The sequence below is a fragment of the Panthera tigris genome, chromosome X (assembly GCF_018350195.1).
Source record: "Panthera tigris isolate Pti1 chromosome X, P.tigris_Pti1_mat1.1, whole genome shotgun sequence".
In the NCBI taxonomy this organism is placed as follows: Eukaryota; Metazoa; Chordata; class Mammalia; order Carnivora; family Felidae; genus Panthera; species Panthera tigris.
In genome coordinates this window covers 54894482-54909207 of record NC_056677.1, presented here as the reverse complement: position 1 = coordinate 54909207, position 14726 = coordinate 54894482, and the positions used below count along the sequence as shown (strand labels likewise).

Below are 14726 nucleotides of genomic sequence, written 5' to 3'. Positions count from 1 at the left end.
ATCTTCTGGGGGAGGGGCCAGCTGTGCTGCTTCAGCAGCACACTTACCCAAGAAAAGCAGCACCTGTTGAGCATAAGAAGATGGGGCTTGGTGTAAGGGGTTTATGCTGCCAGTGTTGGCACTGTGCTGCTTACTGAAGTCAGTTTATGCTGAGGAGAATGAGAGAGATGGTGCCTTCAGGCTCCTTTATCCATGCAGAGGCAATGCCACTTCTTTCAAATGCACTCCAAAAACAGGGAACCATCTCTAGTAGTGCATCCCAGGTGATGTTCAGATCATGCCATCTGCCCGTCTGGCTGTCTTCCTTCTAGGCTATTTGCTCTCCTTCTCTACAGTAGCACTGCAGAGCCTTCTAGCCTCTACACTTGCCATGCCACACACTTCTAAAACTTTAGCTTTTGAGCCCCATGATTGTAAAACCTCACAAAAATCAGCCCCTCTTATTTTCCCAGTGAGTAGCTTTGGGGAATTGTTTTCCTTGTGCGATCCCCTATGCATTCCTCTCTCTCTCCTGTCTCCATGGCCAGGGCTCCCTCCCTTCTGGGGCACCCACAATCCTCTTCTCCCCCAAATCATGTCTGTGCACTTCCTACCTTTCATGATGTGTCCTCTTCTCTCCCTCCAATTGTGCAGTTTGTTCTTTTAGTACTCACATTTATTTTTGGATATTCAGAATGATTTGATATTTATCTAGCTGAGTTCAGGGGACCAGGCAAGCCTAAGGTCCTCCTACTACCCTGCCATCTTAGATCCTCCCCTTTGTGTACTTTTTCTTTGGAGATGAATACTGAAGTATTTGGAGTTGATCAATTTACTTTTAAAGGATTTAGAAAAATATAGAGAGAGACGGAAAGCACTTGTAAAATGCTAATTCTTGAATGTAGGTATGACAGTATGAATGTTCATAATACAAATTTTTTCAGTATTTTGTGTGTTTGTAAACTTTATAAACCAAAAGTTGTAGGGAAAATTCAAATAAAAAATAGGCTTCATTCTAATAGGGAAATACACACATGAGAGGAAAATCCATGTACTTTTAAAATTCACATAATTATTCTGCCTGCCAACCGCTGTTTGCTAATCTATATATAATTATATCTTTGCCTTTGTAAAGTATTCCCACTGCCAACTCATTTTCTAAGGTAATAACAGACAGACACAAACTTTCCTCAGCCAATATGAGGTTCCCAAATATCCAGTTCTTTTTGAATAGTACTTACAGTTACTATTAATCAGAGGTAGGAGAATGCTACAGGTTACTTTCCCCACAACCTCACTACCAGAGGAATATTACAATGGAAGTGATACTCAGGCCTTTTTCTGCTACTGATGCATAAAAACAACCTCTTCTATAAACTCCATGAAGTCCCAGTTCTCTTTCCTTTCAGATGCTCTGACTGCATTTGCATCAAATGTTCACTGGATGGAGATAAATAATATAGCAACACAACTGGAGTCAGACAATAAAATCCTGTGTTCTATGCTCAAATGAAAGACTACTTTGTAATCATAGGCCTGGGCTATGATTCTAAAAGGTGTGGCTCTTTGGTTTACTACATTCTTATTTTTGTAATAACACATCTGTTACTTCTGAAGCAATACTGTACATTATAGAGATTAGAAAATACAGAAAAAATTAAAAGTAAAAGCTCTTTATCCCCAGTATCCAAAATCACTGCTATTAATAATTAGTGCATTTTTTCAGATCCTTCTGTGAATGTGTATTGATACACACACACACACACACACACACACACACACACACAATTTGCATTTTTTTTACCAAAATGAGATTATGGTATTCTGCAACTTATTTTTTTCAGTTCAACTATTTCTACTTTTCAGAAATATTATCATTTTCCCATTGAACCAAAAATTCCCTGTGTAGATGGTGTGTTCAATCTTGTACTCCATAGAGTGCCACACATTATATCTACCTCATATATTATTTTCATATTCAAAAATTCTAGCACAGTCCCTTTTTTATTGACTTTGGCTTATTGATAAGACTAGATCCACCATTTTTCCTGCAGAGCCTTACTACTTGTGTCTACTTTCTTTAGTGTCATTTTGTTCAGCTTATTCCCATATCTCCTTTATTTCTGCTAAAGTAGAGATTATATTTAAAGACTAGTTGAATTCAAATTAACTATTTTTTGACTAGAACATATAATAGACAGTGTTGTGTCCCATGTGGTATATCACATTTGAAGATGCATATTTGTTGGTCCACCCTACTGATGTTATGATTGACCATTGCTCTATTCTTCTAACCTATCTATGCAAGTTTGGTAGTGTCCATACAATATTTGTAGTCACTCCATATATAGTATCTTGACACATCTAAGCAATGAGAAATCACTTTACCATCAATCATGCTAATTTAAAAAGCCTCTGGTGTTGATTGGAGGTGCAGTTGTCTGAAGCTTATAGTAATCCCTCTGCCTTCTGATTAGTTTTTAAAATAGTAATCAATCACTCCTACTGTATGTAAGCATGTATTTACAATTAGAATACTACAGTTATAACTAACCTATCCTAGAGTATGCATGAAAACTAACATATATCAAATTTTATCAATTTTAAGGGGCACTTTTTTTCTAGTTGTAACCTGAATTCCAAATGCATCTTAGAATCAATAGTTTCTTGGGGCACTTGGGTGACTCAGTCAGTTAAGCATCTGACTTTGGCTCAAGTCATGATCTTGCAGTTCGTGAGTTCAAGCCCCGCATTGGGCTCTGTGATGACAGCTCAAAGCCTCGGATTCTGTGTCACCCTCTTTCTCTGTCCCCCCCACTTTCATTCTGTCTTTCTGTCTCTCTCTCTTTCTCTCTCTCTCACAAAAAATAAACATTAAAAATATTTTAAAAACATTTTTAAAAAGAATCAATAGTTTCTTAAAATTACTGTTGTCAGGCAGCAGAGCAGTTTTGATATAATGTCATAACCTTTACATGCATGAACTTGGTCATAGCCACTCATTTTGTAGTCATTTGGTTAAATGATGTTCATTGTTGAGCTTAGGTTCTATTAAAATGTTTTATGATATTATATAATTTGACAATAAACTGATTGTTTTTCATACTTAGTGATCCATAAAATGATGATGTGGTTGCAATTGATGACATTGATGAAATTCAGGACATTGCACTGACTGTGTTGAAGTATTTTTAAAGTAAATTACAGTTGAAAAATGAAAAGAAATGAAATGAAAATAAAAAGTAAAGTAAAGCAAAAAATTTACAGATAATATAACATCAGTAGAGGAAACAAACCTATCTAACCTTAAGGGCACCCATGGAAACTGCTCACTTTGTGACAGACACTGACTCACTCTCTCCCTCTATTAGTATCTTGTCCCTTAAAAATTCCTTTTTATTATGCAAAATTTCAAGTGTATACAGAAATAGAATAAATAGTGTAAGGAACTCTCATGTGTATATCACCCAGCTTCAAAAGTTATCAACTTTTGTGGCCAACTGATGTGGCCAATCTTGTTTCATCTATATTTCTACCCACCTTCCCCCATATTATTTTGAAGTAAATCCAAGACATCATATTATTTCATCCATAACTATTTTAGTATGTATATTGAAATAATTAAAACTATTTTTACATATAAATACAATATAATTATCATGCCTAAACATAAGTTAGTAATAATTACTTAATATTATTATTTATTCTGTGTTCAAATTTCCAGTAGTCTCAAATATGTCATGTGGTTTTTCCTTGAATCAGGATGCAAATACTATACATACATAGTATCTATTGAAATGTTTTTAAACCTATTTTAATCTTTAACAGAGGTCAGAAAATGTTTTCCACAAAGGATTATACTGTACATATTTTAGGCTTTGTGAATTATATGGATGCTGTCACAACTACTCAGTTCTACCTTTGCAGTACGAAAGTATCCATTGATAATATGTGAACAAATGGGCAGAGCTATGCTCCAATAAAACTTTATTTACCAAAACAGGTGGTAGGTTACATTTGGCTCAACAGCTGTAGTTTGATGAGCCCCAATCTATAGCAGTAGTTCTGAAGCTTTTGTGTGTATCATAAGCACTTAGAAGGCTAATGAACACAGAGGCCAAATCTTAATACAATATAGGATAGGGCTTCTATGTTTTTACCATGTTCCCAATATAAAAGTTTCTTCATCTTTTTTTTCTTGTAATTTCTTGATTAATGGAAACAGATCATTTGTTTTTCAAAGTTTGCTATGGTTGAATCAAGAGGCTTGCTCTGATTCCAGTTCTTTTTTTTATTTTTTTTGAAATATTTGGTTTTGGGGTTTTCTTTTGTGTGTGCTTTTTTTGTTTTGGGTTTTTGGTGATGGTGGTGGTGGTGGTGTTTAGAGTGGGGAAGACAAGCACACTTTATACATTGTCCTGTGTTCTTCCAACAGTAGATACATAATGTGTAGCTTTCTTTTTTTCCCATTACTTTCAAGAGACAGCTTTCTTAGATTCATTAGATGGCAGATCTTGGAGCCTCTTTAGTTCACATAATAACTTGCTCATTTTACAGACGAGAGAATAGATATCTAAGGATAGAAAAAGATATACCAAAATTCACACAGCACATAAGTGATGGAACCAGCTTTAATGAACTTCTTCAGTTTTTATGTTTTCCATATTTACTGACATATAATTGACAAATAAAATTTATATATGAAATTATAAATAAAATTATATATATTTAAGATACATATACAACTTGATGGCTGGTATATGTATATATATATATATATATATATATATATATATATATATATGTTATGAAATGGTTGCCACAACAACATCTGTCAACTCACATAATTTCATTTTCTTCTTGTTGTAGTGATAACCCATAAGATTTACCTTCTTAGCAAATTTCAACTGTACAGTACAGTATTGTTAATTCTATTCGCATTGCTATACATTAGATCTCCAGAACTTAATCATCTTCTATAACTGAAACATTGCACCTCTTGACCACCATGTCCCCATTTCCCCCTCCCGCAGCTCCTGGAAACCACCATTCTACTCTCTGTTTCTATGTTTGACTATTTTTGGATTCCACATATAAGCAAGATAATTTTGTCTTTCTGTGGCTGGATTATTTCACTTAACATGTTTTCTAGGTGCATCCATGTTGTAGCAAATGGCAGAATTTGCTTCCTTTTTAAGGCTGATAAACATTCCATTGTATGTGTATATTTACCTATTTGTCTATTGTTGGACACTTAGGTTGCTTCCAAATATTGGCTATTGTGAATAATGCTGCAATGGGAGTGCAGATATCTTTTTGAGATAGTGATTTAATTTCATTTGGATTGTCTATGCAAAGTGAACAAACATTTTAGAATCTCTAAATGTAGGGGCGCCTGGATGGCTCAGTCAGTGTAAGCGTCTGACTCTTGGTTTCGGCTCAGGTCATGATCTCAGGGTCATGAGATTGAGACCTGCATTGGGCTCAGCGCAAGCATGGAAACTGCTTGGGATTCTCTCCCTCTCTCTCTCTCTCTGTCTCTCCCCACTATGTGTGTAACCCCCCCTCTCAAAACAAATAAATAAACTTTAAAAAAGGAATCTCCAGAAGTAGAAATAGAGTTTTATTTGAGCCCAAGATAAGGACAGTTGCTCAGGAAACATAGTCTTCACAAGGAAGAAAGTGCTCCAGAAAATTAACAGTTTTTACAAGGCTATATAGTTTTTTACATCTTATAAAAGCTCAAAATATTATATATTTTGAAGATAGGCAGGAATCACGAGTTTTATCATGAATACAGGTGATGTAGGGCCACTGAGCAAATGGTCAAGAAAGAATTCTTGAGACATTTTCAGTGCAAAAAGGTGTTTTCATTAAAGCATGGGACAAGACCCCCAGACAGGAAGAGATGCACTGTGACTGTGAGGATTGATTGACTATATACTTTCAAGTTGGGGGGTAGGAATAAAGGAAGTCTCTAAAAGGATTTCCATATGTTAAAGAAGACTTACAGGATCCTGGAGGTCTGACTATTGTCAAGCTAAGGTTGCTTTTAGTCTCTGGCAGAACATCAAGATTAAGTCAGGCCTGAGTTTCTTGAGGAATTTCACACTCTGCATGTCTCAGGCGTTTATCAATCGGCTGCAAGTTGTAAGAAAATTTAATTTTATCTATGTTTTTCTTGCCTTTGTTCTCCTCATCATAGGGAGTAGGAACATTGACCAATATCTCAAGGACAAGATGGTTTTCCTTTATGCTACTCATTCACAAAGCAAGTGTACAATGTATGTGTGGTAAGCCATATATCAGGCTTCTGATTTTAACAAAGTTTATGTACATTCATGCTAAATAAGAAATCTAAAATGGCTTCCCTTGTATATAGGCCTTTAGAGAGTTTTTCTCTCATCAGGATATATTTCCAGAAATGGGATTTCTGGATCATAAGGTTGTTCTATTTTATAGACTCTCAAATAAAAATTATTTTTCCCTCAACTGGAAGCTTTTTACAACTTCCCTCTGATATCCACTTTTTAAAAAAATATTGATGTTCAAGAATTTGTACCCATTGTTTTTAGTCCATGTGGACTAGAGAATTTAAGGTTTATTTGCTGTCAAATCATATCACAAACTCCTACCTAATTGACTACTCACAGTGCCCTTTTAGTTTTATTCATCTTATGGTTTGGGGTGTGACTTATGCCCCCTAATGGTTCTCAAAATGTATATTCAAAGGAAATATGTCAGATGCAAAGAAATCTACCCAGAAATAGGTTATCTTCCAAATCTTATAGTGTTGTGGGATTTTTTACATCAATACCCAGGGTTCATTGTCTCGCCACTTCGAAGAATGAAGAGGTGAACACAAAATGAGCAGCAGGCCAAAGTTTATTAGGGTATAACATTAGGAAAGAAGAATATTATTAAAACTGTCTTTACAGAGAGGGGATGTCCTTGTTTTATAGGGTTCTGGTCACCTCCCTTCCCTTCCCCCTTTCTTCTCAGGTCTCATCGTTATTGGCTTGACAACTCTAGGTTCTGGGTTGTCCATTCCTGATTGGTTCAGTTCTATTGTGTGAGGAATCAGATTGGTCAGACTGTCCCTCATATAACATAAGTTTTATGGTTTACTTTTTTTAGTTAGGTATGTTGATTGTCAAATTCCTGGGGGGAACATGAGAGGGAGTAGGTGGTATCTGTTACATTCTTAAGAGGGACCTTATATCCGAGGGGTTTTGCTGCAGTTAGACATTCCTAGAATTGTTCCAAAATTTGTTTTTCCCCACCCAGGGACCTCAGGTCCTAATCTTTCCCTCTCTGCCTATCTTATCCTATCTTTTCCTATCATAAGAAGGCCAAGAAGTAAAAGAATGTCCTAAATGGGATACCAGTGATGGGGTTTTGGAGTGGTGGGAGTCTGGATCTGATGACCAAAAAGAATTCTTGAGACATCTTTGGTGCAAAAAAAGAATTCTTAAGATGTCTTTGGTGGAAAAAGGTGATTTTCTTAAAGCACAGGGACAGGACCTGTGGACAGAAATAGCTGCACTGGGGTTGCGAAGAGTGAGTGATTATGTATCTTCAGGTTGGGAGGGGGGTCAGGGATAGCATAAGTCTCTAAGGTATTTTGGAAACAAGGTTTCCAGGACCTTGAGGGGCTAGCTGCTGTTAGGAAAAGGTCATTCATTATTGTTTAGTAAAAATTCAGTCAGGAGACCCTTAAGATGTATATCAGTGGGCCATATGCTTGGAGGATGGTTACCAACATATATCTTGGGGGGTAGAGATAAAGGAAGATTCCAAAGGAATTTTTATATGTTAAAGTAGATTTACAGTGTCCTTGGGGGTCAGGATAATGTTAAGCTAAGATTGCCTTTTCCCCTGAGCAACATATCATCATTGAAGCCGCTCAGTTCCTAGAGGAATATCACTCTGCCTGTTTCAAGGACTTGTCAATAGGCAGTAAGGAAATTTAATTTTTCATTTCCCTTTGTTTCCCACATCACCAGCAACCTCCCTTAGAGAAATAGAAGGTGGTTTTAGCTTAAAGGGTCCCCACACGGGTTTTGATTTCTTGAGAGGAATTAAACAAGCAGGCAGTGGGAGGCAATAGAATGACTGTAAGACTTGTGGCCAAACAAATATAGGTTTCAATCCCTGTATTTTCATGTATTCACAAACTCTGTGATCTTGATTAAGTGCTTTACCCTCTATGAACCTAGGCTTCAGAGATAAAACACTCTGCCTTTTTTGGAGTTGGGAGGATTAAGCAAGCTTTGGCACCTTCAATCAAAGTCAGTTCCTTTCAAAGCTCACATAAGGAGATAAGCATTCACACATGTTGGAGGCTATCTTCTCAGGAGTGCCCTTGCCTTGCTACTAGTGGTTTAGCCATTCTGGATCTCTTGGTGGCTGTATAGAGTTGTTTTTCCATTTTAACATTTCAAAAAATTCTGTCATTAAATAAGGGTTAATTGGGGCACCTGGGTGGCTCAGTCAGTTAAGCATCCGACTTTGGCTCAGGTCATGATCTCACAGTTTGTGGTTTTGAGCCCCGCGTTGGGCTCTGTGCTGACAGCTCGGAGCCTGGAGCCTGCTTCTGATTCTGTGTCTCCCTCTCTCTCTGCCCCTCCCCTGCTTACACTCTGTCTCTCTCTGTCTCTCAAAAATAAACAAATGTAAAAAAAATTTAAAAAAGTAAGGGTTAATTGTAGAAATATTTAAACTGTTAAAAGGGACCCATAACCAGCCCAGCAATAACAAATGCCTATGCATTGTTGCTGTTCATCATCATGTGAATTTCACCAGCCTTTGTCATTGGCTTAACATTAGGATTTGTCTAGGGATTCTGTCCCTCCCAATTATCCAGTTAGTAACAAGAACCTGTTGATGGGGTCAACCTCTCAGGGGTCTTTACCTGAGCAGGGAGTTTTGAAAATTAGTGTTTGTGGTGGGTGGTCTCATAGCCTTACCTCCCCACCCCACAGCCAAACTGACCAAACAGCTGTTAATCTTTCATTTGGTTCCTCCAGTAGTATTTGAAAAAGCACTAGAAGCATTTATTTCCATGAAAAATAATTAATTGGCACCTGATGTGTATGAGTCACACACACTTGGAAGTTGTTTACCACCTAGTAAAGGAGGCAGATAAAAAAAAAAACAGAAAATCGTAACATACTTGCTTGCCAATGGTATCAATCAAGAAGAAAATGGGCTGTGATAGCTCTGAAGGATATATCATCTGAAGTGTATCTCAAAGGATAGACATTCTTTAGATCCAGGAAGAAGGAGACATTCTACGCAGAAGGAGTGGCATGTAACAACATGGTACAGCCATGTTAATCTAAGCAGTGTAATATATCAAGAGTGTCAAAGGCCAGCAGAGCCTGAATGGAGCCTCCTGTAGAGGTAACAATAACATCAGATCTTTCTGATGCAGTATTTCCAGGATACCATGCTGAAGCAATTTAGCTCTATGCAACTTCCCTCTAAGGTGGATACTATTTTTGCATGTGGAAAAATTGAATCCCAGAGAGGTTAGGTTACTAACACTGTTGCACAGCTATGTGGTAGTGTTAGGATTCAAACCCAGATAAGCTTCAGAGTCCAAGCTGTGCATTGGGATTAGAAACAGGCATCAAGTTGCAACTTTGAAGAGTTGGTCCTATCCTATAAATGGTAGGAAACCCCTAAAGAGAATTTAAGCAAGGAGAGGGACTAGGGATTAGAACATTAGTGATTACAGGCTCTACTCTGATGAGACTAATGGTGACTTCAGGGAAATTCCTTTCCTTCTTTGGAGCTCTTTGTTTTGTTTTGTTTTTGTTTTTGTTTTTGTTTGTTTTGGTGTGTGTGTGTGTGTGTGTGTGTGATTTCATCTGTAAAATGAGGACAGTGATAAAGGGCTAGTTTACAGTATCCCTTCCAATAAAAAGCTTCTGCACAGCAAAGGAAACAACCAACAAAACTAAAAGGCAACCAACGGAATGGGAAAAGATATTTGCAAATGACATATCAGACAAAGGGCTAGTATCCAAAATCTATAAAGAGCTCACCAAACTCCACACCCGAAAAACAAATAACCCAGTGAAGAAATGGGCAGAAAACATGAATAGACACTTCTCTAAAGAAGACATCCGGATGGCCAACAGGCACATGAAAAGATGCTCAACGTCGCTCCTTATCAGGGAAATACAAATCAAAACCACACTCAGATATCACCTCACGCCAGTCAGAGTGGCCAAAATGAACAAATCAGGAGACTATAGATGCTGGAGAGGATGTGGAGAAACGGGAACCCTCTTGCACTGTTGGTGGGAATGAAACTGTTGCAGCCACTCTGGAAAACAGTGTGGAGGTTCCTCAAAAAATTAAAAATAGACCTACCCTATGACCCAGCAATAGCACTGCTAGGAATTTACCCAAGGGATACAGGAGTACTGATGCATAGGGGCACTTGTACCCCAATGTTTATAGCAGCACTCTCAACAATAGCCAAATTATGCAAAGAGCCTAAATGTCCATCAACTGATGAATGGATTAAAAAATTGTGGTTTATATACACAATGGAGTACTACGTGGCAATGAGAAAGAATGAAATATGGCCCTTTGTAGCAACGTGGATGGAACTGGAGAGTGTTATGCTAAGTGAAATAAGCCATACAGAGAAAGACAGAGACCATATGTTTTCACTATTATGTGGATCCTGAGAAACTTAACAGAAACCCTTGGGGGAGGGGAAGAAAAAAAAAGAGGTCAGAGTGGAAGAGAGCCAAAGCATAAGAGACTCTTAAAAACTGAGAACAAACTGAGGGTTGATGGGGGGTGGGAGGGAGGGGAGGGTGGGTGATGGGTATTGAGGAGGGCACCTTTTGGGATGAGCACTGGGTGTTTTATGGAAACCAATTTGACAATAAACTTCGTATATTGAAAAAAAAAAAAAGTATCCCTTCCAGCCCTTAGAGTTTTTTGCTTTCAAACTAGGGGTAGGGAAAATGCTAGATTCCTGACTGGCGAAGCTGGTATACATTTATCTGTGTGCTTTATTGTTTTTTATATGTGCTTTATACATGCTGTACTTCTTGCCTGGAATGCTGTCTTGCTTTTCTCCTGTCTTCCCAAATACTTTCTAACTATAGCTGCCCACCCTCCTTCTCGTAACTCCTACAGTGCTACTAAGTTAGATGTGTCTCACTTTGGCCCCTAATTATATACTAACTTTTATTCTTTGCTATTTGCTTCTTTTGTAGTATTTTATTCTCATATATATTTTGGACTCTCCTTTTTTTCCTTACTATTTAGTTTCTCTTACCCCCTATATCAGCTAACACAGTCTTGGTTGGTTACAAGGGGTCTTGGAGAAAGTCTTGTTAATCATTTTCTTCCTCTTTTGGCAGTGTATGTGAGCACAGCAAAGAGAATCTTATGACCCCCTCTAACATGGGGGTGATCTTTGGGCCCACACTGATGAGAGCTCAGGAGGACACTGTTGCTGCCATGATGAACATCAAATTCCAGAACATTGTGGTGGAAATCCTAATCGAGCACTTTGTCAAGGTATGCATTCCCTGTTCTCACCATCACTTCTCCAAGCATGTGACACTTTCCCCTTGGCACCTTTTAGAGTTGTGTCTCCCTCCCTGGCTCAAATTGATAATGGAAGGAAATTCCGTTTTGACACAATGGCATTTAATAACATTTCTCACACTGTGAAATTCATTCATTTAGAAAATATTGCTCAATTCTATAATTATTATTAGGCACCAGGCTACACGATATAGAAGAAGAAAAAACAAAAACTATTCATGCCTTTATGGAGCTAACAGTGTAATATGGTGATAGCCATATAAACAAATGAAAATGATAGATATAAAAGTGGTGCATGTACAATGAAACCATAAATAAAACAATACTAATACTTATTTAAACCTCATTTCATTAAAAAAAAATTAGGGTGGTATATTTTATATGGCATATAAAATATGAAGTATTGTACATAATAATTAGGTCAAATGGAAAAGGAGAAATAAGGATAGAGACAGAAAATGTACCCAGGAATGAGGCTAGACAAGAAATATTTATTGACAAGTCCTGTACACTTGTTACAGATGGCCCTTCATCAACCTCTAAGCTTTCTAGCAGCCAGTACCATCCTAGAAAAACATAATTCAATAAAAACTTTTTGCAGGGGAGGGGGCTAATGATATAACTCGGATAGCATCCACAGTTCAAATCCAAGCTCTGCCACTTACTAGCTGTATTTGGGGGGATACAGGTTAGGCCTCTAAGACTCCACATACAAACACAGTGGCTCCAACAAAAGAGACACTTATTATTTGATTGTGGAATAGTCCAGTGAAGTGTTTCAGGGCTGGTATGGTGACTTGACATGAGCAGGAACTCAGGTTCCTTCTTTCTTGTTGTTCTGCCATCTCCAAGGTGCTGCTTCATCTGCATGGCCAAATACCTTCTGTGTTATATCATTTGAAAAGGTTGAAAGAAAGTCAAGTGAAGGATTCAAACCTTTCCATTAAGCCCATGACCTGGAAGCCCCATATACCACTTTTATTTACCGTTTCAGAATTTAATTCCCTGGTCACATCTGGCTATAAGAGAATTAGAGAAGTGTAGTTTTTATTTGGGACACTTCATATGCGAAGATAAGACTTTAGTTCTTATGCTAAAAGAAAAATGAGAGAATGTATATTGGATAACAGCTGGCATTTTCTGTTATATTATCTGTGTTACATCAAACAACTTCTATGATAGTCATTTTTTCAGCTAAAATGTGAAGATGATAATAAACCTGTACTATGTGACAGACACATGTCCAAGGTCATTTAGCTAATAACAGAGCTGGGGTTTATATCCAAGTAGCATAGAAATCCTTAATCACTTAATCCTTAATCAGTGCTGCCTCACCAATAATTTTTGAACAGTGATATTGTTAGGCATAGAGGGCACTTTGGGATTGTCAAGGATGGGTACTTTCAGAGAAGTACAGCTTACGTTAATACTGAAGGTGGAAATAAAGGAAAATAGGAAGAGGAATTTTCGAGGAGTTGACCCAGAATGAACAAAGGCCCAAGGGCCTAAAACTTCAAGTAATTTGGTATTGTTGGAACATGAAATGAAAATAGCAGTGGCCAGAGATGTGATTGGAGGCAGACAGGGGCCAGGTCCTAAAAGGACTAAACTCTGCCTAGTTGAGGAGTTTGGAATGTTTGGAATTGTTCCTGCAAGCTTGGGAAAGCATTTCATAAAAGTAGAATAGTATGATGGATAGACTTACATTTGGAAGGCATTATCTTGACTGTGGTGTGAAAGAGAGACCACAGAGAGGGAGGGTAGTGTTATAGTGAGAGCAATAAACAGCTGTAGTCTGAGTCAGGGTGGTGGGAAAAAGAATAGAGAGGGAAAAGTATAAGACTTAGTTATTGGAAATGGAAATTGTGGGAGAGGAAGATGTCTGAATTCTGGATTTCTGATGTGGCTGACTGGATGGATGGGACTGTCCTTCACACATATAAAAATACAGAATGTTAAAGTTTTGGGAAAGATGGGGGGAAAAAAACTTAATTAGGGGCAGGTTGGACTTGAGATTCCTGAAGGATATCCAGAAGGCAGTATCTAGGAAGTAGTTGACTATATAAAGTAAAGAGTAACAAACTTTTCTTAAAGAACAATATGGTAAATGTTTCAGGCTTCACAGATCATAGAAATCTTTCACAACTGTTCAACTCTACCTTTGTATTGGAAAAACATGTAAACAAATGAGTATTCCAATAAAACTCTATTTACAAAACAGGGAGCAGGCCTATGGGCTGTAATTTCCTGACTCTTGATCTAAAGCCCAAATTTCATTTATTAATTAATTGACTAATTGATATTCATTCAACCAATATGTATTGAGTAACTACTATTTGCCAGGTACTATTTTATTGTTTTATTTTTAAAGTTTATTTTATTTATTTATTTATTTATTTATTTAGAGAGAACGAGTGCAAATGGGGGAGGGGCAGAGAGAGGAGAGGGAGAATCCCAAGCAGGCCCTATGCTGTCAGTGCAGAGACCAACGTGGGGCTTGAATTCATGAACCTGAGCCGAAATCAAGAGTCAGATGCTTAACAGACTGAGCCACCCAAGTGCCCCTGCCAGTTACTATTTTTGGGCCTGGAGATACAACCCTCATGGAATTTACATTCTAAAAGTAGAAAAACAGTATTTAAAATGAGTAAAATACATAGTATGTTAGATGGTAATGGGCATTAAGAAGAAAAATAAAACAGATAAGGGGAATAGGAAGGATTGGAAAGTGGTTTTCCAATTTTAAATACAGGAAGACCTCACTGAGAAGACAACTTTTGAGCAGAGATCCATAGGAAATAAAGGAGTGATTTCATTCAGATATCTGAGGGAAAAGCATTTTATGCTGAGGAAATGGTAAGTATATTATCCCTGAAGCAGAAGTGTGCCTATCATGTTCAAAGTACAAAAAGGAGGCCTGATTAGCTAGAAAAGATTAAGAAAAAAAAAAAAACAAGAAGATGGAGTCAGAAAGAAAATAGAGAAGGGAAGCTGAGTAGATTCCAATATGTCCTTAGAATCCATTGGAAGTACTTTGTGACTTTGCTGTATCTGAGTAAGATATAAGGAGGTTTTTGACCAGAGAAATAACACAATTTGACTTATGTTTAACAGGACTATTCTGGATACTGTGTGGATATAAGGGTAGAAGGAAGGAGACTGAT

At 37.5% G+C, this 14726-nt stretch overlaps 1 protein-coding gene across 1 annotated transcript in view; it reads left to right on the top strand.

The window, feature by feature from the left end:
- The window catches only part of OPHN1 (oligophrenin 1), a 564403-nt gene that overhangs the window by 414976 nt on the left and 134701 nt on the right, over positions 1-14726 (top strand). The window contains exon 19 of the mRNA XM_042974015.1: positions 11373-11532. Within this exon, the coding sequence (XP_042829949.1) occupies positions 11373-11532 (160 nt within the window). The remainder of the gene's footprint in view (positions 1-11372; positions 11533-14726) is intronic.